The following is a 26,510-nucleotide window of genomic DNA, read 5'->3' on the forward strand; positions in this document are numbered from 1 at the left end:
CTAGAACAATATATTTATTCTGGCGAAAGCATTACCATACCTGAGTAAAGAGCCCTAGAAACTTCCTCTGTTTGTTTAAGATTGTAGCTGCCATTTTAGCTTGGTCTCCATAGATTCCTGCTTGCAGTCTAGCTGTTATAGCTCAGATTACACATTCCTAAGGGTGGGGGGAGTGAGTTTTTGAATCCTTATGGGAGTAGGGAGCAGGAGAGAGGAGAAACCTGCACAGACTCTGGCCCCTGGAAATGAAGTCAGATACCCAAGAACATGTTTACAAAAAAAACCAAGAAATCCTGTGTTTCTTTTGATAGAGGACTCAGTGCAGCATTACTGTAAGTGCTTATGGCTGTATTTACATAGACCTTTCTGATAAAGCTTACTTAGTTTTTACCTTTCCTTCTTCTTTAAATGCTATATGGTTGCTTTGGATTGTTTAAAAAGGGCAAATGTTGGTCCTAAATTTACAGGAAAACCTAAGTTTACAGAAAAACTATGCAGAATTAGTGATCATAGTAGATGATGCATATTTTGGGCAAAAAGTACAAAAGCTACCCAGTTCAGCTGCTTTGGGGGGCACGTCCCTGTAATATTATTGTAGTTCACAGCAATTCAGTGCTCCTCCAGTAAGAGAGAGGCAGAAACTTCAGTGTTTGATGTCTCTCTAAATGCCACATGAAATGTTCCCTTAGACCTTAAAGGACAACTAAAGTCTAAAATTGAAAATCATTAGAAATGCTGTATTTTGTATACTGAACATATGAACATTATAAACATTATGAACTTACTACACAAGCCCAGGGATTGAGAAACCTAATTAAAGTAATGATTTATACTTTCAAAGTTGTCCAATGGGGGCTGCCATGTTGTCAGTTTGCTCTGGGCTGCTGTTGGGAGGCTAAGCTTAGGGAACGTAGTAAATTATCAAAACAACAGCACAAAGCCAGGGGCTGCATAAATATGCAAAATAATCCTCCAATGAGAATCCCAGCTGATGTGGGTAAATATGGCTCCCTGTTCTCTGTTCCTGCAATTGAAGTTGGGAGCAATAACCACAGTTTCCCAGCACTGAACAAGTCTGTCCCCATGTCTGATTCCTGTGCCATATAATGAAGGGGAAAATGATGTAATTATCTCTATATCTAAGATAATATCAAAATGGCTGATATAGTGCTGGGGACCTAATTATCATTCTCATTGGTCAATTCTCTTGCATTTATAATTTACTAGGGGGATTCCCATAAATGATACTGGCCAAATGATCCCATTAGCACAGAGACACAGGTGTATCATGGATATGAGTACATATAAACTAGTTCTGCCCTATTATACACATTGGATTATAGCACATCATATCCATACTTTCCTCAATCTAGAAGAAAACTACTATATTTTCTAAACAAAAAAAGTCTGGACTCTTTCATTTCACAAACAACTTACATTGACATTTATGTCAAGCTGAAAGTTATAACTCAACCAAAGCACATTTCAACTCAAGCATTTGCTGAGCAGACTGGGGGTTCCATACACAGCCTATTTATTATAGTGAGAGCCCAAACTCTGAACTCAGTCAGTCAATTTGCATATGCAAATCAGCATGCCTGGGAAGGAATATAGTGTTTGTGCAGAGGTTCCCCTGTACATATCTTGTTGTTCTGCCTGTACACCTACTGGCACAGTTTGGCCTCTTCCCATGCGTAATGCGCACAATCCCCACTGCAACTGCTTCATAAACACTTTTAGAGGTTGTTGGTTTGTGTCCCCACAACTAAAGCCAATAATGGTCTGTACATTGGGCATGGGGGGAGATCATAAGATGCTATGCAAATCAATGTTACTTATAGAAAAGCCTTTGCAATGGAACTATTTGTTCCCAGATGGACTGTTTGTATAAGCAAAGTGACTGAAACTTTGGAAATTGAATATATAAATGCTCAGCCTTACTGCTCACACGGCACGATGCGTCAATCCCCAATAGCCCACAGGAAAAGAGGAGAGCACCTTTAGTCATTGCTTGTGTTCTCTATATAATAAACGGTCAGTGCAGGAATCTCCATTGACTTTGCTTTGTATACAATACAATGTTTTTTGTAATGTTTGTTCCCTATGTGGGTGGGGTATATGTTGTTTTCACTCTATAGTATATAAATAATAGAATCAACCTATTTTTATGTTTAATTAAGAATTTAATACTTTAAAATAATTGCGCTGAATTCAGTTTCTTTAAGTTCTGTCAATGTTTCCATCCTTTCTAACAAGGTGCAAAGAAAAGTCACACAATAAGGATTCAGCCAAAGTCTCGCCCCAAGCTCAAAGTGCCAGAGCAGTACTTGAGTTTTTTAGGGAGCAGCCAGACAGGACTGTGATTGGTTGGCTTCTATGCATGTTTAATAGTGACCGGGCAGTGACTAGAGCAAGCCGGCATAAGAAAAAGGATCCCTAAGCTCAGGTTACTCACATCAGCCAAGAGCAGACTGAGCATGTGCAGTAGTTGGGCAAGGCTAAAGATGGAGAGCTACTGTGGGCAGCTTCAGCGGAATGGACCTGTATTTCTATAGAGCATTGGTGGCTTTGGGCTGGTAGAAGGGCTCAAAACACATAGCTAAACATTTCTAGCAATATTTTTTTTTAGGCTTTAGTTGCCCATTAAGCAGCCTTAATATATAATTATCTTTGGTCGCTATTAATAACATCTTTAATGGCCAGTTGGCAACCCTACACCTGCCATGACCCCTACCCCAGGCAGCAGTGTGCTGCGAGTTGCCAGGGGTGTCAAGAAGGCACCTCTAGTAAATCCAAAACCTGAATTTACATTTTTTAAAATGGAAATTTGGCTCTTCTAGTGCAAATCGCACAACTGCTCATTCTTCTCTAGCATTTGCACCTCCCTCCACTCACTCACAAAAAGGCAAGCATGGAAGGGTGAGGAGGGTGTTAGCAGCAGACACTGGAGTCCCCCTGACAACAAGCAGCATTAGTTTTCATTTTAACACCTTGCCTGCCATACATTTTACTTCCTTTTGATCTAGGCCTCACATAGTTACATAGTTACATACATACAACATATTGCTAAGCATCACGGGGCACATTTAGATCAAAGAGGATCAGCAGGCAAGGCGTTAAAAGCGCCTTCTGTTCCACTTGGATCACATGACAGGATCAACACTGGCTTGTGAGGATGTTTTATCTAAACTGAGTGGCATCGGGAGGCGGCAGAACGAGTTTTTTGCGTAACTCTGATTTAAACGATGGCATCTGTGTCACATTCTTCCTCCCTAAAGGGAACAGCATACCCGCAACTTCATTATTAACAAAGGTTAGCATGTCAATCAAGTCTTGACATCTGGTAAAAAAAAAAATGAAAATTAATTACCTTCACAAAAGAGGTTTATAAAAAATAATAAAAAAACAGAATCTGTGCCGTATCTGAATCTCATACTAGAATGTTTTCTGTTGTGTTTTGGCTGTAGGTTTAAGTACTATCTGTTTTCTTACTTTAAATGCCAAAAGTCCTAAAACTGTTTGTGTAAACCCTCACACCAAATGCTAAACCATTAGGGAATAACCTAGCCCTAACACATTGTGGGAAACTCTAATTATTGCTTTGTTTAATCACTTCAGTGTTTCTCTATTGAAGTAGTCGCCACACACTAGTGAGGGGGCAAAGGTTTTTGGCAGGCATGGATTTGCGGCAAATTTCCACGTCTCGGCATTGGCAGATTTTTTTGTGACACAGGCGCAAAAGTTTGGAGCAGGAAATTCGGCACACAACAAATAATTGTCACACATTCAAAAAAAATTGTCGCACGTGACATTTTTTTTTGCTGCTCGTCATTTTTGCCATTTTCACAGATTCAAGTTTTTCAGAGAAGCAAAACAGGACAGATTCGCTCATCACTACCACGCACTGATTTGCATGGCTGCCAGAGGGAATTGCTGCAAATATGGCACTCACATGATTGAAACATACGTGTCTGGGTGACAGATGCAAAGGCAAATTTAAAAAAAAAAAAAATGTTATCCTAAAATTCCTAATGCTACACAGTTACATAGTTGTATAGTTAAGCTAGGTTGAAAAAAGACCCAAGTTCAACCCTTCCAAAAGAACCCCAGCACAGATATATATACACACACACATATATATACACACTCATACCAACCTATCTATACACTCACATACTGTATATAAACTATATATACCAACATATCTACTACATGTATGGGACCTGTCATCCAGAATGTTCAGGATCTGGGGTCTTTCAGATAAGGGGTCTTTTCATAATTTGGATCTCCATACCTTATGTCAGCTAAAAATCATTTAAAGTTTGATTACCCAACAGGATTAGTTTTCCCTCCAATAAGGATTGATTATATCTTAGTTGGGATCAAGAACATGGTACTGTTTTATTAATACAGTGAAAAAGGAATCTTTTTTTTTTAATTATTTGATTAACATGAATTTTATGAGAGTTCCGTAATTCAGAACTTTCTGGATAATGGGTTTCTGGTTAAGGGATCCCATACCTGTAATTGTAAATTTTAGAATCACAATAGCCTTGGATACTATGCTAGTTCAAGAACTCATCCAGGCCCCTTTTAAAGGCATTAACAGAATCTGCCATTACCACATCACTAGGAAGGGCATTCCACAACCTCACTGTCCTCACCGTGAAAAACCACCTACGCTGCTTCAAATGGAAACTCTGTTCCTCTAATCTAAAGGGGTGACCTCTGGTGCACTGATCATTTTTATGGGAAAAAAGAACATCCCGTATCATGTTCCCTCGCAAGTGTCTCTTTTCAAGAGAAAATAAGATTAAAACCTTTTAAAGGAGAAGGAAAGGTAATATCACTGGGGGTGCCAAAATTACAGGCACCCCCCCAGTTATTGTAATGGCTTACATTATTCCCTGGGTTGGTGCTCCAATTAGGGGAAAACCACACCAGCCCGGGTTGCTGTGAATAAGTGATCCTCTTCCTTCTCTCATCTATCTTCGGCCATTTTTTTGTTAAAGTTAAAGTTTTTTTCACTCTACTGCACACGTGCAAGCGGCACAAAGACAGAAGAAGGAAGAGGATTGTTCTCTCACAGCTACCCCGGGCTCACAGGTACCTTTCCTTCTCCTTTAAATGTAAGCACGTTGCTGTAAGGAGGAGCTGGAAGAAGTACAACACTACTCCAGCATGCCAATTGGAAGGCCAATTTAGGAGTTTTTCAAGTTTCATTTTTTTTTTAAATGTGAGGGGAAAAAATATATATATATAATATAACAAAATATTTTTTTGCCCCTCTACAAATTGGGGTCCCTACAACACACGTGTTTAACATGCATTCCCATGCAGTGGATGTTTTATTCATTTCACAACATGCAAAGGCCCGTTCCTTTCTATTGTGCTTGTACCATGGCACCGTGCTGAATCAGCAAACAAATGTGAGGCGCTGCTTGTTGTATCTCACCTATGTTTGCCAGCTCAGTGTGGTGCCTCGGCTACAGGAAAAATGCAATAAAATGGACTCTGTTATCTCATGTGTTGATGTGTGGTGGAACAAATAAAAAAGTCACCTAAAGTGCTTCTAAGAAAGTCAATATACATCACAACATTGTCAGCAAGACCAATACTTACAAATGTGTTGTCAATGCCTTGCACAGTTGCTGAATATAAATGCTTCCTTTTTCTATGTGCCTTAGAGATGTATATTCTTCAACTGTTGCAAATGCGGTTAAAAAGTCTGCTTCTAGGGGTAGATGAGTTCCCATTGCATCTTGTTCATAAAAAGAAAAAGACGATTCAGTATCTGTATTAATATCAACTTTTGGATGTGACTCTTTCCCCTGGCAAGCTTGGATGAAGAAAATCTTTGGTTTATTGATAAGGGAGGGGCAGTGTTGCCCATTAAAATATTTTGTCAGTCTTTTGATTTCTACCTCTTCCCCATCACAGCCACATACAGTTCCTATCCCTCCATGAGATAGAATAAAGCACACAAAGCTGTCATTCTCTGCATGATCCTTCTTACTATACATCTCCAAGGTTTTCCGTATGTTTTCAGCAGTTAGATCTTTGTGCTCCTCTGTGATGTAGCCACGTTCATTAAATATCTTTGTAATATCCTCTGAAAGGTAGAAAGGCATGGGTAGTAAGATTAAAAAAAAAATTGCTGCAGATACAGATATGACAGAGGTGGCGGCCTATTGAGGATCTTTAAGTCTGCACTCTATACCCCCGAGAATGATTGATGTGTGGCCTGGTTAGGACAGTTTAGAAGAAAAGTTAAGTATGGATTAATTTAAAGCTTAAATCATGAATATAACTCTCATTGTCCAGAGATTGGTGTACTCTTGTGAACATTAATAGTGAAGAGTTTGTGCTGTGCCATTACTGCTCCTCTGACAGAAATAAATAATGTTTGAGTTGGCTGTATACACTGAGAATATAAATATAGTGTTCTACAGTAACAATAAACCAGTAGACCCATCTTGTCTATGTGATTTACATGGTTTTGTTTTTCCATAGTTTCCATTTGATTTCCATTAGTTTTGTTTTCAATGTTTTTAACCTAAATTCTTTCGTATTTATTGACCCTTTCCCAATATAAGTATATAGGGGTTATTTACAATGCTCCATGCAGTTGTGCAAAGTGCATAGAAAAAAACTGCAATCAGACATTTTTTTGAAACTTGCTCAGATCCCAGCAGCCACCCACGTGACCAACTGCATGGGCATCCCCGGGGAGGGGGTAAAGTCATCAAACAGAAACAACCTGTTTATCTAGACTAAGCCTGTATGCAATAACTAGGCACCAAGTTTTTAGGAATAACCTATAGTTAGATAGTAAGGGTAGGAAGAAGAGATGGTTGGGTTAAGGACCTATAATAATATTTTAACAATTCTCATTTTATTGCTATGTGTTTGTTTAAGTACATTTACCAGTGTGATCTTAATGAAACTCTTCTTAACTACTGGTCCAAATGCTGTACCTGCATCTTTCATTGTTCCTTCTCTGTTACTGTATTTACAATCCCGAGACCTTGCCTCTCTGAAGTCATAATTATTAATGACCACACACCAGCCATGAGGTTGTTTCTCCAAGCGGTAGGTTTCTAAATTCTGCAACATTAAAAAGAAGTTTTAAAAAAAAACATCACTTATGTATACTATCATCAAGCCCAGTTCTGGTCATTCAGCCTGTGATTTACTTCAGTGGAACTTAGAAAATGCTCTGTTTTATGGCTTAAATCTGCCTGCCACCATTAGTGTCGGGGGGATTTCCATTTATAAGAAAGACAGGGTTAATGTACAACTAAGCAAGACTCTTGGGCCTCATGAGCCATAAAACAAAGGGGTCGTTTGAATGACAGAGGTCTTACATTGGGTCTGGTACCCAATGGCGTACCAGTGGAATTACATGCGAAACAATCAGGATTTGTAGAAAATACTCTTATCTCCTGACCGTGTTGGTGGTTCACACCATTTTTTAGTTCTGTTACTTTCAAGGTCACTCAAACTGGCATGTTGGCTACTTTTAAGTCTGGATTTTAACTGATTCATGTAGCCTGGCGAATATGCTGAAATGTAAGTCAGTGTGTCTACTGAACTAGACCTGCACAGGACTCTAGATAGAAGGTCCAACTTGCACCCTGCACCATGCAGCAGTTTAAACATCCACTACAAGGTTCAGAGCGCAGTATTGTCACGCATACAACTGTAAATATTAATTAAACTCACTATATGAGTGTGTTGTTGAGGTCTTCCAGAGTCACTTTCAGTTTCTGCCTGGGGTAACCTTGGTTGACCAGTGGAAGCTTCTTGTACAGTCATGTTAGACTGCTCCTCTGTAGTCAACAATACATAAGAATCTTAATGTTATTATATACATTATTTATTCTGTTTTGTAATTTTATTTATAGTCACTATATACAGTACTTAAAGATTCCTGGAGAATTACAGTATGTTTAGTACATAAATATTGTATGCACATTTTTTATTAGTCCTTTGACCAGGCTATGAGCAAATTTGAAGCAGTTATGACTGCCATGTTTGGGTCTTCTCTGGTAGAACTGCACTCGCCCAGCAATCCACACCCAGACAAGAGTGCACTAGACCAGACACCTAGCTTCTTGCAGCAGGTTTTTAACACTACAACAGAGCTGCAATCAGAAAGGCTGCTACCAGGGTGGTAACAATAGTTGTAGAAGACCCAGTGGCTGTTGGGGAGAGGCTTTGAAGCAATGGCAGGGGAGGCTTATTCTTAAAGGATAAGAAAACCTTTCAAATAAAATGCAATTTACCTTCATTATTTTTTTTCAAGATTTGATGATATTAAGAGGAATGTGTACTTTTAATATGAATTAATTTTGTTACTACAGTGGCATCTGCTGGTCTGTTTCTGAATGTGCTGCAGTTATGGAAATTGTCAGGTGAAAGAAAGAGGACTGATCGTCTGTTCCTCTAGCTAGGAAAACATTACAAACCTCAGATAACATTTTTTTACATCTTTCCTAACCAGAAGAACTTCCGCCTGTCCCTCTTTCTTTCACCTGACAATTTCCTTCACTTCTTCATTGTCAGAAACTGACCTGTAGGTGGCACTGTTGTAACAAAATTCATAACACTAAGGGGCACATTTACCAAATCAGTCTGGATTTTAACTGATTCATATAGCCTGGCGAATATGCCGAAATGTAAGTCAGTGTGACTGCAGCACATTCAGAAACAGACCAGCAGATGGCACTGTAGTAACAAAATTAATTCAAATTAAAAGTACACATTCCTCTTAATATCATCAAATCTTGAAAAAAAATAATGAAGGTAAATTGCATCACTTTACTATTCGAACGCACCGAGCATATTTTCACCGATTTGTTCGGGCGTCCATACAATTTTCGTACGCCGCACGAACGCTTGCACAAAAAAATCGGAAAGCCTTTACTGCTGTTTACAATTGTACGGTACGAAAATTTCGTGACTTTCGGATCGCCAATACAATATTATAGTGACTAATACGATTTTTTCATAAGCATTTTCGTGATATTTGCGATCTTCAGAAATTTTCGTTTCCAATCCAAATTCGAACTTGTGATTTGATAAATCTGCCCCTTAGTCACACTATTGATGTAAACCAGTATGCTGATTCTTACTACAGATATCTATACTGTATATTTGATCTAACATCCAACAATTATATTTGATTAGAGTGCAGATGCACAATTGACTTTCATATATATACTGTATATACATATAATATGTGGTCCCTGGGTCATAAAATTCTGGAGCCAGAGTTATATAGAATGTTGGAACCATTGTGCCAAGAAATGCTTGGGCCACTTTAACATAAAATGACTGGACTGATTGCTGAGGCCAGTGTATCATGGAATATTGTGGCCACTAGAAAACTGGGATCATTGTGTCATGAAATGCTATGACCTCTGTGCCAAGGCAAGTGACAGATCTGTTTTCTATGCTGGGAGAAAACTTAAGAGTTAAGGGACTGAATTTTTCAAGTGTTTTATTTACATACTCAGATTGTAAGCTCTACGGGGCAGGGACCTCCTTCCTACTGTGTCTCATACCACATGGCACTTATATATATATATATATACATATATGTATTTATTGTATTTATTTATTATATCACTTGTCCTCCCTGTGTGTAATTTTGTATTCTGTAAGACTGTACAGCGCTGCGTACCCTTGTGGCACTTTATAAATAAAGTTATACATACATACATACATACATACCTTGTATTGAAATCTTCTCAATTAAATCTGGTAGGCTTTCTAAGCCTTGATTATCAGCTGAAAAAAGAAGATACCCATATTTATTGACTGAGCAGGCAGGGGGTTCTAGGGGTTGTTGGGAAATAGGGCGCGGGGCGAGGATGGCATTGGCCAGTCTTGGGTGCAAATACTTTTGACTTGGCTTCACTCTGTAGGGCAGGTCTTAATTCCAGCGCACATGATTTACACTGTGCACATGATTCATCAAATTAGGTTGAACAGTCATATTGGCCAATGTGCATGTAGCAAGGAGATAATTTCGTATAGTTGAACTTGGCGCCACTCAGTTCTTCCTGACCTCCCTTCTGAATCAGAGGCTGCTGAGCCTATTAATGCAGGGGAACCTTGGGGCTACTGCCACCTCAGGGCCAGGCAGAAACTAAAGGGTTTCCTCAGTGCCTGTGTCAACTTCCAGGCAACTCTGAAAATATTTGGTGCAATAGAGCACAGAGCAAATACTGGAGACAGACAGACTGCAGAGGACAGCAGAGACAGACAGTATGCAGGCAGAACATCTCTATCCCCATGCCTTTTACAGCGCAGACTATATGGTTGTTTGGGAAATCTATTAGCTTGTGCTCTTCCATTTATATGTGCAAATTCTTTTACACAAACTCCCCCTGGCAGCTCTGTATAATTTACAGACTCCCTGGATTCGCCTTCTTATCTGTAGCAATAAATTTGGCCTTAGTCATTTCCCTGGCCCCATCACAGACTCTAAAACTAACTCTTTCATATGTTTCTCAGTGCTGGGAACAAATGAAGTAAAAACTGAAGAGGTAGATAAGAGATAACACTTTGTGCTCCAGAAAGGGCAAAGGGCCCACTAAATTCAGGGTCCACCAGGAAAAGTTCTGGTACCCAGAAGGCCAGTCCTACACTGAATAATTTAGAAGGGAACTTCTATGCTGTTTTGGATTTTTTTGCTTTTCATTTATCATTTTTAATACTTTTTGAAATTGATTCTCATTGCATAACAGGCCTTTCAGAAATACTTGACTTTCATGCACAATTTGGTACTTAAAAATACTATGTAGACATCAAGTTATTTCAGAATAACTGATATTGAAAACTTTGAAACTGATATTATTTTTATTAAGAAAGTTTAAAGTGGGGGGCGTGGCCAACCGGGCAACTGCAAAGACGCACTGAGACGGCGATCCCGGGGTACACTCTCCAAATCCACCATAAACGGTGCATCGCAGCCCCTGAAGCTTGCCAAACACTAACCTTGGCACCCGGGGGGCTGACAGCCGCTCCCGACAGCAGGCCAGGTGCCGCAGCACAGGCACGAGGAGTGGGGCCTAACAAACACGGGCGCGACCTGCGCAGCGCACCCGCCATCTTGGACGCGTCTCCCCTGCATGGCAAAGGAGCGCGGGCCCGAAACACTCGCACCTGGAAGCGCGACAAGCAAGGCACGGGGAAACTCCTCAGCAGGACGGTGAGTCCAGAACCCCGGGGGCGCCCACTACAACCTACCCGGACTTCTCCCGGTAGCTAGTGCCAGGAACACGGCCTAATAAGGGCTATATACACAGCAAAGCTTGCAGTGTTGAGCCACTAGAGAGACTGCATTTGGCCCAACGCCACATAACCACACCAGTGCACTTATTGAGAAAGTAAAACAAGGGTGGTGATAATCCCAGAAAGGGTCAGGACATACTAGCACCATGTAATTGTCAATGATCCTGGGGAGGTGCTGCATCAGCCATTATTATTTTATATGACTGTACTGAACACATGAATCGGGTGTAGTGGTCTACAATCAAAGCTACACTAGACAGCAGCAGTGCCTACTATACTGCTCGGGGGAAAAAAAAAATGGGCAAAAGCACACACAAAGTGAAATCGGATGCGGCAGCGCGGCTAGAGCAATATGCCCGCAACAGTAACCAAGAAGCTGCAAGCTCCTCTCCGCACTCCCCAAATGCCTCCCCTCCACAGACGACAGCCACGGAGCTGGCAGCAGAGGGCCAAACTATACCAACCCCAGCAGACCTCATGACAGCCATCCTGAACTGCCAAACCACCCTAACCTCTATGTTCACCTCCAAAGTCGAGGAGTTAAAGGTGGACCTCTCAGTTATTAAGCAGGACATGCAAAACATTAGGGAGAGGACAGGGGAGCTCGAGGAAAGAGTGGGAACAGTGGAGGAGCACACAGCCCATCTGCCCCAAAACATAAACCAAATTAATATACAACTCCAAGCGGTGACTGACCGTTTAGATGACCTGGAGAACCGACAGCGCAGATCCAACGTCAGAATACTGGGCCTCCCAGAGCGTAGTGAAGGCACCCAACCAGAAATCTTTGCAGAAAAACTACTTAAAGAGCTCCTGGGCCAAGAAATATTTTCTCCACAATATGTAGTGGAACGAGCGCACCGAGTCCCAATGAGACCACTACCCCCTGGAGCCCCACCACGAACATTTCTAATCAAACTGCTCAACTTCAGGGATAGAGACACAGCACTGAGAGAGGCCAGAAAGAGAGGAGACCTCCAATACTCTGGGGCCAAGATTTCACTCTACCCAGATTACTCCACAACGGTGCAAAAAAAGCGTAGCTCATACGTTGGAATCAAACGCCGGCTAAGGGATCTGGGCCTAGAATACGCCATGTTATACCCAGCCAAGCTTAAAATTATGGAGGGCGGCAAAGCTATGTTCTTTGAGAGACCGGAGCAGGCACTCGAATGGTTGGAACAGAGGCCTGGCAATGCCCGAAGCCCACCAAGGGCACAACATTGAAAGAAAAAGAGCAGACCACGAACCCGATCCAGTGAATTCTCTGTGCCATACACTTCATGGTGCGCTTGCACTTAATTGCCGGACAGGGTGGCGACTCTACACAGATGGCAAACCCACAGGGCACCCTGGCTGATACACACCACTCGGCACGAACCGGCACGGAATAATACACAGCTATTGGTACAGCACTCCAGTTTAAGTGCAGCAGAACTACCCCATCTATATGCTGGATCAATCTAGCAGTTGCTACTTGGTCTAATTTCTTATTTTTCTGTATTTTTCTCGTCTACCTCCGACATTCCCCGGTTGGGAATGTGGAGAATTTCCACAGACAGTTAAGGAACCACGCTCCTTGATTGACAAGTTATGCTTGGGATAAAGTATCTTCAAGGTTGGGGAAGGATACCGGGTGGGGGGATTGTTGGGGTTGTTACTTATGCTTTTCTTTTCTCTCTGTTTCCTTCTTTCCCTTTAGAGCTGGGCGGAATTAGAGCAAATTGTATGCTATGGCTGGGAAGCTGGGAGGGCACCTCTGAGCCTGAAGCACACCTACCAACCCAAAATGTGCAGCGGCTCCCGGGTGGCCTCTCAACAAGACTAATGCATGATATGGTATTTTGGATATGCAATGTCACAAATAGGTTTTACGGTAGTATCCTGGAACACTAGAGGGTTGAACGATAAAGTCAAAAGGTCCATAGTATTGAACATACTTAGAAAATCGGGTGCCGATATAATAATGCTGCAGGAAACACACTTGATAGGCCAGCGAATTAGAGCACTAAAGAGACACTGGGTACCAATAATGTACCACGCAGAATACTCATCATACTCAAGAGGCGTGGCAGTATTGATACGCAGATCTCTGGGCTTTTGCTTGGAACAATTAATCACAGACCCAGGGGGTAGATACCTGTTGGTTAAGGGGCAAGTAGAGGGGAGGCCATATCTATTTGTAAACGTATACCTACCCCCCCCAGCAGACATACTTATCCTACATGAGATTACTCAGAAGGTAGCTCAATTTGGACACATACCCACACTCTGGGCAGGAGACTTTAACATGGTAATGGACCCACACACTGATCGCCTACGACCCCACGTAGGAGACACCCTGGCACTAGCTCAATGGGCCTCTGCCCTGAGCCTGACAGACACCTGGCGCTGGCGTAACCCAGATGCCAGGCAGTACTCCTGCTATACTAGAGCCTCAGCTGCCCTCTCACGGATAGATTTGGTACTGGTAACCCCAGACTTATTGCAGGGCCTGACATCCTGTAAATTTCTCCCCCGAGTCTGCTCAGACCACACACCACTGCTGGCGGCCTTTCAATGGGATAGAGATACTCGATCTTTGAGATGGAGATTATCCCCCAAGTGGATACAGCACAAGTATATAGCAGAAAAACACCCCCCACTACTAGCTCAGTACTGGGACGCAAACGATGGTTCAGCCCAACCTAATATTGTCTGGGATGCGGGAAAGGCATACTCTAGAGGCATGTATATATCGTTAATTAAACAGGCCAGACAGAAATGTGAGGAGTCCCTGACGAATGCACAGGATAAGTTGACACAGGCAGAGGCCGCAATAGCAGAGGATGACACTGATCAAAATGCACATAGACTTAGTGAATGCCAGAGAGATGTAAACTTACTTTATACGGAAAAATACAAGCAAACAGAATTGTACAGGGCAGCCCACTGGTACGATAAGGGAGATAAAAACAGCAAGTTACTAGCCATGTTAGCCAGAGGCGAAACCCCATACTGGACCATTAGGGAACTATTACTGGAAGATGGGGCCAAGACCACCCTTAGGACGGAAATGGTAGACCGATTTGCCCGCTACTACCAAACGTTATACGACTTCCAACCAGACCAAACAAACACTGGACTAGCCGCCCTTTTAAACACTATAGACATCCCAACCCTTGCAGAACCAAGTGCCACTGAATTAGACAGGGACATTTCACCGGAAGAGGTCACGGAGGCTATAAATAGCCTACCCGGAGGGAAAGCCCCTGGGCCAGATGGACTTCCCCCTGAATGGTACAAGCAGCACCTAGAATTTATTGCACCAAAACTATGCTCTTTATATAATGGGGTTACACCGAACTCCCTGCTCCCAGACTCCTGCTATGAGGCACACATCACATTGATCCCAAAGGAAGGTAAACCCCCTTATAAATGTTAATCATATAGACCAATATCTCTGCTCAATTGTGATGTGAAAATTTTTGCAAAAATATTAGCGCTACGGTTACGGGGAGTAATAAGAGACTTGGTACATCCAGACCAGACAGGATTTATGCCCGCTAGAGCAACCGATATAAACATAAGACGTCTTTTCAATAATCTCTGTATACGTCACCGAAACTCGGGTACCAGAGTAGTAGTAGCCCTGGATACAGAAAAAGCTTTTGACACTGTATACTGGCCGTACCTGTGGGAGGTCCTCCAACGGTTCGGCCTAGGGCCCAGATTTGTGGGCTGGATTAGGGCGCTTTATGCTCGCCCCCAAGCCAAAGTCATGGTAGCAGGTATGCTCTCGACTGTTATATATCTAAAAAGGGGCACCAGGCAGGGCTGTCCACTGTCACCACTGCTCTTCTCCTTAGCGATTGAGCCGCTAGCAATTCAAATACGCAAAAGCAAAGAAATAGTAGGGCTCCAGTTGGGAGACCTGGAGGAGAAAGTGTCCTTATATGCAGACGATATGCTGCTATACTTAGCAGATCCTAAAAACTCTCTTCAGGCGCTAATCCAAGTACTAACTAACTTTGGTAAATACTCCGGTCTAAAGGTGAATTATGACAAGTCCCTTGTTTTCCCCATAGATAATCTCCCACAAAATATATTAGGTACAATTACGCAGCTGAACACTGTATCAGAATTCAGATATTTGGGCATACAAATCCATAAGGAACTAAAACGGTATGAACAGCTGAATATTTCCCCTGTTCTAGCTCGACTAAGGGAAAAAACACTAGTGTGGCAAAACCTTCCACTCTCAGTCCCAGGGAAAATTAATTTGCTAAAAATGGTCTTCCTGCCAAAATTCTTATATGTGTTCCATAACGCACCCGTAGCGCCTCCCAAAACCTTCTTTAAGGCACTTGACTCAGTGATAAGAGGTTTTATATGGTCAGGAGAAAGACCCAGAATGTCGTTTCAGACGCTGCAAGCGCCATTGACAGGTGGGGGGTTGGCCCTGCCCAACTTTGAAAAATACTTTCTTGCCAGCCAGCTGGTGTATGTGCATTGGTGGACTGTCCCGAGGCTAGATAACCGAGCATTAGTATTAGAGGCTGCCATCGTAGGATCCTTAGAGGCGTTAGCTAAACTACCCTACAGGGGCATTTCTCCATACTATCAAACAACACTTCCCATTAATACTGTGGTAGAGTCCTTTCAGAAAGCACTCAAAGTAGCTCAAAATAAACAACCTGTCTGGTCCAAATGGACACCTATATGGGGCAACAAATACCTTTTACACTTCCAAACTGTGCCTGAAATAGCTAGGTGGGCAGCCGCGGGAATAAAAACACTAGGAGACATCACCGTGGGTGGGGAATGTAAACAATTTAATGCACTTCGAGCTGAATTTCAGCTACCAACAAACATGTTATTTCAATACCTGCAACTAAAGCATGCTTTCCAGTCACAATTCCCTACAAGGCCGCTAACAATTACTGAAACTACATTGGAGAGGTATCTCCGTAGGCCAGATCTGGCTAAAGCATTGACATACATGTATATAGTAATAATGCAAACAAATACCCCCCAATACCATAAGGTTAAACAACAATGGTGTGAAAACATACCAGACCTGGAGGAAGAGACGTGGAAAGACGCTTTAGAACAGGTACCCCAAATAACCATCTCCAGTAGAGATAGATACATACAGATCAAGTTCTTGAATAGAATGTACCTTACCCCACAAAGAGTGGCTAGAATATATCCTGGGGCCTCTGATCTATGCCCTAAATGTCCCAACGAGGTGGGGACCTTCTACCATCTCTTCTGGGAATGTCCAGTAATAAAGGGATTCTGGCGAGAGGTGCTCAGTTACGCTGAGTCAGCACTGGCACTCCCCAATATATTGTCACCCAGTCTATGCTTATTAGGTATACTGGACACCCTACAATTGGGACCTCCAGCCAAATTGTGCTACTTACAACTGCTATACTATGCCAAAAAGGCATTGTTACTACACTGGAAATCTACAGGACCACCCTCTCTGAACTTTTGGAAAAAGCTCATTAATGACTCCCTACCAAAACAGAAGCTAGTGTATCAAGCCCGCGGATGCCCGGACAAATTTGAGGCCATATGGGGGACATGGCTCCTGGCAGATGCACCACCTTAGCCGACCTGAAACACTCAGCAAAAAAGACACAAGGTCCCCATCTTGGCTTTGTGTAAATGTAAACCTTGGATATAGCACCCCTCCAGCTCACTCCCCCTTTTCTTCTTCTTCTTTTTCTGACTCTTCTTATCTCTTTCTTCTTTTCTTATTTTCCTCAAAGGGAAATTTCCCTTATGTTGTTTAAAATTGAAAAATGCAAAATAAAAACTTTAAAAAAAAAAAAAAAAAAAAAAGAAAGTTTAAAGTGGCAATATTTTTGATCAGATTCATTTTGTTCCATTACCTTCTGATGCTCTTTCAAAGTCTTCAATGTTCTTGGAAAGGTTTTTACATCCAATTGCTTCTAAATTATATTTTAGCACCTGTAGGTCTTCAGGGCTTAATTTTCCAACCTTCTCCAGTTCCAAGAATATGTCCAGTATAGGCTATAAAAAATTAAGACTTTTAGCTTTCACAGGTTTTCATGAGAGGTAGAATTCTTAAAATCCTCTTTGACAGGTGTTTACAGGTAGCACGACCATTATTTTATATATGATATAGATTATATTGGTGAGTTCCTCAAAAGGTGATATTTTACACCTTGTTTATCTTAAAGGAGAACTAAACCCTAAAAATGAATATGGCTAAAATGTCATATTTTATATACTAAACTTACTGCACCAGCCTAATGTTTCAGCATCTCAAGGGCAGCAATGATCCAAAATCCTCAAGCAGAAAATGAGGTTGGCCTGTAATAAAACCTGATGCTACAGGGATAATGAATACATTATGTTGCCAGTTGCACTAATTTCAGAGTTGCCATGTAGTAATTATCTGTATTAATTTCTAATCAGCTTTATATTGTGACATTTATATTCTCTAAATACTGTATATTGTGTGTCGGCCCCTAAGCTCGGTAACTGACTGTAGCTCAGAGCATGTGCAGGGAATCTGCTAATGAGCTGCGGTTGCCTTGGGCTCTCGTTTAAACTGAATGTAAATGGAGGATTCCAAAATTGGAGACGTAGATTATTCATGCTTCAAGTAAGCATGATATTGAGGCTTCCGAAGAGCATAATATTATTATTACTATTATTAATAAATTAGGATAAGTAGGCTTTGACCTAAACCAATAATGAAACAGTGTCATAGACTTGCATATCTGGAAGACTGTGACTTTATTTACACTAGCTTCCAATGTCTTATAGACAGTCCTGGTTGTGAGACTGCCTCTATGCATCAATGTACTGCTTTGCAGTTTCTCAAACCAATCTCTCCTTATTTTGGTTGAAGAAATATAGAAGCTACAGCAGGAAAATATAAAAGACTCCTTTGTCCCCATAGTGATAGCGGGAATGTTTTCTATGAAACACCAATCAAAATTAATGTCTAACTTTTGCCATGATAGTGGCTGCTCTCAGCACTTCTTCAGGGGTCCCTCGCTTACCCCAGATTTGCCTATTTTGCATCAGAGGGGGTGCACATCGCTAGGGCAGAGAGTGCTATTGCGCTCTCTGCACTAGAGCCAAAATTCCGCTTTAAAAGTCGGAATTTCTGCTCTTTAAGTTACCGGAAGTGGCTTTTTGCTGCCCCCAGTAACTCGCTGGGCACTGCCGCCTGAGGTGAGTTTCTCAACTCGCCTCATGGCAGCAGCATCCCTGGCTGCTCTCTAGGTATTTAAATGCCATAGCCTATTTTAGCCTATTTTATATACCATAGCCTATTTATACCTAGGTATGTAAATACCATAGCCTATTTATACCTAGGTATGTAAATACCATAGCCTATTTTGGAGGGTGAATTGATAAGAAATTCTGGACTTCTGGTATTGTTAATGACTACCAATTTATTTGTTAGTCCAGAATACCACGAAAAATTAAAAAGAAACATGAAGTAAGATGTGATGGGGTGCCATGCCCTGCAGTGCATAGTAAGGGCCAATGGGAAAGCACTTTTCTTACAAAATGAGACAAAAACTAACTGGATTACCTGACAAAAAATGTAGGTTCCCCCAACCTGTGATGCCAGTGATGCCGGTGATGCCCTGCCCACTTACTGCCAGTTTGTGCAAATACCAACAAAGAATAAAAATAATACTGAGAAAATAGAACATTTAAGGGGGACCTGTCACCCAGACATAAAAAGCTGTAAAATAAAAGTCCTTTTCAAATTAAACATAACACCCACATTTTTCATTGACCCATTCATACCCATTATAAGGGCATTTAAGAATCCTAGGTGTAAATTATATATTGCCTGCCTTGCCTCTATGCCTTAGGTAGAGAGGTGGGGCAGACAATTATTTCACTTCACTTTCACTTTCCATTCAGCATTTCCTAGATGTCACTGCACCACTTACTTTCCTCTTCCCTCCTTAATATCTAATGGTGTAGTTACTGCATAGGCAGGGGCATTAGGTCCCCCATTCTAGCACATAAACAAGATTTTAGCAAAGCTTGCTTTAATAAAAATGTGCACAAAATGGCCTGCTTGCTGTGATTGTGTAATTTCAAGACTGAAGGAAACAAGATTTATATTATTTATATAGTTTAATCAACATTTTTATACTTGACAAACACAAAAGGGAGGACTTTGGAATTATATCTTAGGGCGACAGGTCCCCTATAATAAAATTTTACTTACAGCATTTTCTGTTTTGGCTGTGCTTAGATTCAGCAAGTATTTCAAATCATCCACTTGTTTTTTAGAAAGACCTTGTGAAATGTCATGAAGTAAAATCCTGTGTGAAAAACATTATTAGTCTATTGGAGGTCCTAAACTATAGTTAATTAACTATAGTTAGTGATAAATTACATTTTTAATACTACATGCTCCTCCACTTTCCCTTGGCCAGGGATTAGGATTTGGGTTGGGAGTTTTTTAATATATATGTCAGATTGAGCAAGGTACATGTCAGTGAAATACCAGTTAGCCTGCACCTCTAGATAGTAGCCTAACCAGAATTAATGGAGGGAACATACACTGGTCACTTATTGTGTCATTAACTGGTATGTTACTGGAAAATAATAGATACTATAATAACAGAGACTACATTTACACTTGGCATATTCTCAGGAAACACAGTATGGAGGGAATGTAAAAATACAGAGGCGCATCATATGTGACTGCTTTGCCTCTTCTGTTGGTTTTCCATCTTGATCAATCAATGGTTGTGCAGTCACATTAGAATTCTACTGGGCAATTTAGTCACTAAGTTGTTTGTACATGACCCAACAATTATGCTGGTGTGTGGCATTTGTGACATTTATTTATTATATATAAATATATATAACCAAAATAGAAAATATACTGTATAGGGAATAATGTACCACTATTGTAAAATCTAAGGATATTATAAGTCACAGAGTAGTCCCATGACCATTTTAGAACACAAGGTTGAAGCCCAATTGTTTTTATACAGGCAGTGCTGCATCAGGGGTCCTAGCCACCTGAGGCAGGCAAGTTAATGCCATCCCCCTTGCCCCCCCATGCTTACCTGCTTACCTGTGCGCATCACTAGTGCAGAGAGCACCCTCTGCACTAGATGAGCCGAAATTCTGCTTTAAAAATCGGAAGTTACCAGGAGCGGATTTTTTCTGCCCCCGGTAACTTGCTAGGCACTGCCGCCTGAGGCGTTTCTCAACAGGTCATAGAACTCCAAAGTGACTTCTAATATCCTTATACTTTACAACAGGAGGTACATTATTTATTATAGTGAACAACTTTTAGTGAATCATGTGACACAAATTATATCACTGAGCACCAGTTGTAATGTAATGTAGTGTATAGCTACACTCAGTTTCTAAAGATATCATTTATATTAAAAAATCACAGATGAGTTCCATGATCATACAAAGGCACAGGACCAGAGGCTGAGTGCTTTTATACAGGTCATGCAACTCCAAACTAAATTATAATGTCATCATAATTTGCAATAAGGGGTACATTAGTTTTTACAACACAATTTTCAGTGAGATGATACAAATTATATCACTAAGAACCAATTATAATTGATGACATCACCAAGCACCACTTATATGAAAATATTAATATATTTAAAATGTATATTTTAAATACATAATATATTACATGATATTCATGGCTCTTTGGTATTATGTATTATTATTTGGGACCACAAGTTTTTCTTTGCTTGCCAAATTTTTTGCCAATTTTAATGAAAAGAATTGCCAATGACGAAATGGGGAATTTCACAGTGAATCCATACCCGCCGAAAAATTTTGCTCATCACTACTCATATTTTACAACTAGAGATAATCTTTTTCTTATCATACACAAGTGAGTCATGGCTCTTGGGTATTATAAAGCAATATGCTATAGTCACTTGCCTGTATGGAGAAATTTGTGCAGATATTTCAATAAGCTGCTTCATATCTTCTGTTCTAACTCCTAATTTTTCTCTGAGTAGGTCGTTTCTACCAATTCTGTAGAGTAACTCTTTCAAGAAGGACAAGTTGTCACCACTTATACAATCTTTCCTTTGAAGATATGAGAATAAGGTCTTTGCATCTGTGATATTCTCTTTCTCTTGGGCAGTAATGCGCTTCTCACAAAGGAAAATCATTTCAAGGGTTTCAGTTTTGTCTAGATCCTCGCTTATATCATACAGCAGTTTATGCACGTCTGATGGATTCATGGTAACCACTGTAGAACCTGTAACACAAAATTAAAATACTTAGAAGTGCACCAAAAAAAACCCTAATCAACATGTGCTACTTACCCAGTTAGTATTTAGTATTTATTCAGTCATTTAGTCAGCCTATTCACTTGCTGTCAAAAACAAAAAGGAGGGGAGCACTCACCAGGATAGCCTGCTATAAAAGACTTTTCCGTGCTGCCACGCTTTCCAAAAAGTTTCCAAAAAGAATTTATAAAGAAGAGGAGCACAGGATAGCTTATTGATAAAAGCATAAATTTATTTCCATCAGTTAAAAACAGATCGGAGCATCCTCACCCCTTGGCTTGACGCGTTTCGTGGCTAAAACACCACTTCCTCAGAAGCTGTCAGCCAACATTTAATTGCACACATGTCTCTTGTTCACTATTGCTCTTAAAGATTATTAATGCTGGCTGAATGCGTGTAAGTAAAACGTGTCAGGGCAGGACACCGGCGGCCAGGGGAGCGGGAACAGGGATCAGGTCTGGGCCACCGGGGCCCACTGGGTTTTTTCCCAGTATTCTGGCAGCCCAGTCTGACCCTGCCGCCTGTTGGGCAGACCATGACCAAGTTAACGCCATTGACCAGAACCAGTTCGGTGGGAGCCATGCCATGTTATCAGCTCGAATATTATGTTGCCACTTTTTGGGTGCTGCCAGGGCAGGCTCCTCAAAGAGAGTATTGGGTGGTTTCCAGGGTTCAAAGCACATTAACTTTGAGGCACACAAGCGTTGGGGCACCCAAGTTGGGTGTACCGTGAGGTCGAGCACCACCTGGACAGGTGGATCCAACTGGACATTCTGAAATTAGATGCCAATAGCTTAACCCAGCCAGACCGGGAAGTGAACCATGTTCACAAGTTCATAAACAAAGAATTTCATTCCAGACTGGTGGCAAGGCAGTACTGTGATGCATACATATGTCAAAAGTAAATAAGGATGTGCCCACAGAGGATAGTGGTATACAAGAGAAGCCACAAGTATTACGTGACAACATTTTTAATGGATCTTGTTGCATTCTCTTGTTGATCTGCAAACTGAAGTCCTGCCTTTGTTTACCCTAATGGCACTATATTCATGATTGTTGAAAACATTTTTGGCATGACCGGACTGTCAAGCGGGTAGGTGGGGAGTGAGGTCCCAGCTGGGTGACATGGAGGAAGGCTAGTCAGAGTGAAAAGGATATGAGTGATCTATCTGCAGTTGGGAAATCTAATTGCATTATTGTGTAAGCCTGTATGTGTTGCCATGTGAAACTGGATGCCGATATGTACATTACCGTTGGATGTATGTGACCGGCTAGAAAAATGTTCTGTTAGCAGCATCCATATGTGTGGCCATTCATCTACTTGTGCTACAGTCTAACCAATAATTCATACACAGACAGTATTACAGCTGCAATAATTTTATTCAATTACTTTTTTTGCTGTCTGGTGAGTGCTGCAACCAAGCTTGATATCATTTTTAAATGCTTTTTCTTTACTGATTTGGGCTATAATGATACAGTGATAGTTAATTTTCTACAATATCCAGGGTCAGACTGGAAAAAACCTGGTGGGCCCCAGCTCTAGTGGGCACAGACCCAATCCCTGCCAGTGCTCCTGGGCTGCCGGTGTCCCTCCCCTGATGTGCTGAAAGTAAGTTTAACTTCAGCTTTGAGTGGGTGGCGGACGCCCCTGCGGAGGCTTAGGTGGCCCTGTGGGGGGTGGGGGGACACGGCGGGAGCACCTTGGGGGATGAGAGGGTCCCTGGGGCAGCAGCCCTGTTGGTCCCTGCACCCCCCAGTCTGACCCTAACTACATCCTTGGTGTATGTCACACTCTGATGTCACAACTCAACTAAATTTAGTGTTAGAAGCAAATATGAATGGCTACAGTACTATTAGCCTGACTATACCAATTATCTAAAACATTTATACAGTTATTTTACTATTTTTATTCAATTATAATTATAATTTCTGCCCTGTTTAGTGTGTAAATGAAATAGTGTATTCCTAAACACTACTGAGTACAGTAGTAAATGGGTTCTGTGCCGATTTGTACTCTTTGCACCTCTGTATAGTTGTGTACACTCTGATTATTAGCCTGCAAGTGTGCTTTCTTTTGCACTCTTGCTTCTTAGGGAACCATGGAGCTACCCTGGACACGGTGGTAATCCCAGTAAGGGAAACACTGTGCACCAGAAATAAAATAATTCCCACTGCAACAATTCATTTTTAGGGACAAGTACAAATCAGCAAGCAGCTGCAAAGATATTAAAACATTTTGGGGGGGAGGGAATTGTAATTTGTACAATGCGCTGTTTTTGTAAATGCCCCTTCTAGGGTCCAGTGCAGCCCTAGTATTAACATGTTTGCTGTACCAAATGGGGGTTTTATTAGGTGACCCTGAAGCCCATTTGCACCCCTTGGTAATCCCATTCAAGGCAAGGTTTTCACCTTGCTCCATGGCAAGAAAGCCTGGTGCAAATTCACATGTCTAACAAAACTGGAGGAAATGCCACTTTAGACTGTTAAAATAAGTCACGTGTGTATCAGTTAAACAATAGAACATAATGGCTTTTGTAGGAGGAAAAAATGTTTTATAAGATAAATATAGAAATCTGCTCAAGTCATAAAGAGAAATCCTAGATGAAAAAACAGCTAAAGGAAAAATGAAAGCACAGGGCCATTTAATTAATAACAGCAAGAAAATATAAGAAATGTAATGATATTTGTGCAGTTTGTTTCATTGGGACATACCTGGGGTAGTTCAGGGCCAAGAAAGTTTCTTGTACATGTTTAGTCTATGCAGCAGCCCAAGGCTAGAGATTCAGGTCCAAGTAACTCCAAGTATTAGCATAGATTTCCCAGTCTCAGTTCCTGGATTACTGGTTATGTTATTTGGGGTGCTATCGAAATAATGTCTACATGTGTTGTACACTTGTTTTGCCTGCTGTTCCTTTCACAACTTTCACCTGCCCTTGCAGCACTTGCAGAGTGTTATTTAGCAGTGGGGGCTTCCAATGGGAAACACACCACAGGGCTAGTTAATTCTCTTTCCTGGGTTCTGGATAAACTTTATTGTTGGGCAATTCTTCCAAACCAGAAGCCTTCAACTTTTGGAGGACCATAACTACCAGAACCCACTGCCAGCTAAAGGCTTATGCCTGCCCTGTCATTTTGCAGCATAATACAGCAGTCTCTGTCTTTCTCCCATTCCAGTGTCATTATTGTTCCTGCATTATAAAAGTCAACTCAGAATACAATAATACATACCACTTTCCTCTGTATTGTTCAGCCTGATGAAAATACAATACTTTTAGAGGCAGATTTACTAAAATTCAGATTTCCAAGAATGTTGTGCATTTATCAGAAAATCTGAACTGAAAAAGCACATGCGGGAAAAAGTCACAGAAAAGTTGCAAAAACTGTGACTTTTTCAACTTGTCGCATGATAACCGTGACTTGTTTGTATTGTCGTACAAAAGCCAGCGTCAAAAATCCGAGAACCTCTAAAGATTCGAAGCAAAGAGAGATCTTCCAGGGAGAGAGATCTTGACAGGTTTTAGATGGAGTATTTTCATGTTTGGAATTGTCACAGTTTTGTTGTCGCAACTTTTTTTCGCAACATTTTCGAGTTTTAGCACTGAATTGTGAAAAAAAAATCTGAAGGTTAGTAAAATGGCCCTAGAAATTGTCTTGGAAACTACATTTCAGCAGAGAACATTTGAAAGCAAGTGTTTCAAAAGAAATATATAGTTTTCCTCACAAGAGGGAGCTGGCTGTAGAAATCCTGCCTAAATACATGTTCCATAAAGATTCAAGCATTTTCAAAAACGACCCACTCAACACTGAAAGCGTTAATATCACTGATCTGAAGGGCAGAGCCCTAGTACCTTTTTCTAACTAATTCATTGTATACTAAGCTGTTTGCAGCTACAGTAGTAACAAGGAAGTTGAGAAACAAATGACTGTTTCTAAGCCTACAGACAAGTGGAGCTCTTTGCTCATTACAGCACCATAGTTTGTGTGAAACACAATCGAAATTAAAAAGAATTTTGTTTAATGCACTTACTTAAATGGTTGCTCATGTTGAAAATACTTTAGACCATGCACTGTTCTTTATTCATTCGTCTTCTGGGAAGAATGTGGTTCTTCCTTCTTCCTTATTGAGGCCCTCCCCCTCATAGGAATATATTGTGACAGATACACTGACATCAGCTGTTGAACACGCGCATACACACACAATGCATGTAAAAAATCTGTGCAGATCTTAATTCAGTCAGTTATACCAATGAGGTACAGAGCAAATTGTGCCAGAAGTCTACACCAGGAGGACTGCAAAGACAATTAATAAAAAGTTCAGCAAAGGAATTCAGACACAAAATTCCAAAATCAACAGTACAAATTATATTAATACTCAGCAAAAGATAAACACAAAACAAGTTGTGAATGTGTAAACAGTAATAATAATATTAATAATAATATTAAAGTGGTTAAAAAGACAAAAAATCAAATGTTACATAATGAAATAAAATGTCATTCTGAGTAAATCTTCAATATACTTTATTCCAATTTTTTTTTTTAAAGTTATACAGTATATAAATGTAATTGCTACTGAAAGCAGTATCTATCTTTGCTATTTATAAGTACATGCACCATTGAAACAATATTGGAAAAGTCAGGTCCCTGGTAGACAAGACTACAAATCCCACAATGCCTTGCAATAGACCTTGTGACATGCTATCTGCTTGTACACGTAATTTTGGGGCGAATTAGCTATGGTAAGCAGAGGATCAGGAGCATAGAGACAGGGACACCACATCTTCTGGCAAAAAAACACAAGTTTATTTGGGGCAAACTCTTCCCAACATAAACATCAACAAACACTTCATCAAACATGTTCATGATTTGTCCCCTCTCTGGGACTCACCTTTCAGCCACCGTAGCATGGTTGGCATGTAAAATCCCATA

General features: G+C 40.9%; 1 protein-coding gene across 1 annotated transcript; it reads right to left on the reverse strand.

Annotated features, from left to right (window-relative positions):
• Positions 1-1,609: 1,609 nt before the first annotated feature.
• On the reverse strand, positions 1,610-25,719 carry casp8 (caspase 8). The gene is made up of 9 exons (XM_018097578.2): positions 25,612-25,719; positions 21,229-21,553; positions 19,526-19,622; positions 17,187-17,328; positions 9,739-9,795; positions 7,726-7,832; positions 6,978-7,107; positions 5,623-6,112; positions 1,610-3,340 (listed from the first exon to the last, which is right to left on the reverse strand). Exons 1-9 carry the CDS (start codon positions 25,625-25,627, stop codon positions 3,181-3,183), a joined length of 1,524 nt encoding a protein of 507 aa, XP_017953067.2. The 5' UTR covers positions 25,628-25,719; the 3' UTR covers positions 1,610-3,180.
• Positions 25,720-26,510: the final 791 nt, after the last annotated feature.

This window comes from Xenopus tropicalis, chromosome 9 (genome assembly GCF_000004195.4).
Source record: "Xenopus tropicalis strain Nigerian chromosome 9, UCB_Xtro_10.0, whole genome shotgun sequence".
NCBI classification, from domain to species: domain Eukaryota; kingdom Metazoa; phylum Chordata; class Amphibia; order Anura; family Pipidae; genus Xenopus; species Xenopus tropicalis.

Coding starts and splice junctions, on each gene's coding strand:
- casp8 (XM_018097578.2), bottom strand. Junction 7,833..9,738: donor TGAGAAGATTTCAATACAAG/GTATGTATGTAT, acceptor TGTTGACTACAG/AGGAGCAGTCTAACATGACT. Junction 6,113..6,977: donor AGGAACAATGAAAGATGCAG/GTACAGCATTTG, acceptor TCTACCTTTCAG/AGGATATTACAAAGATATTT.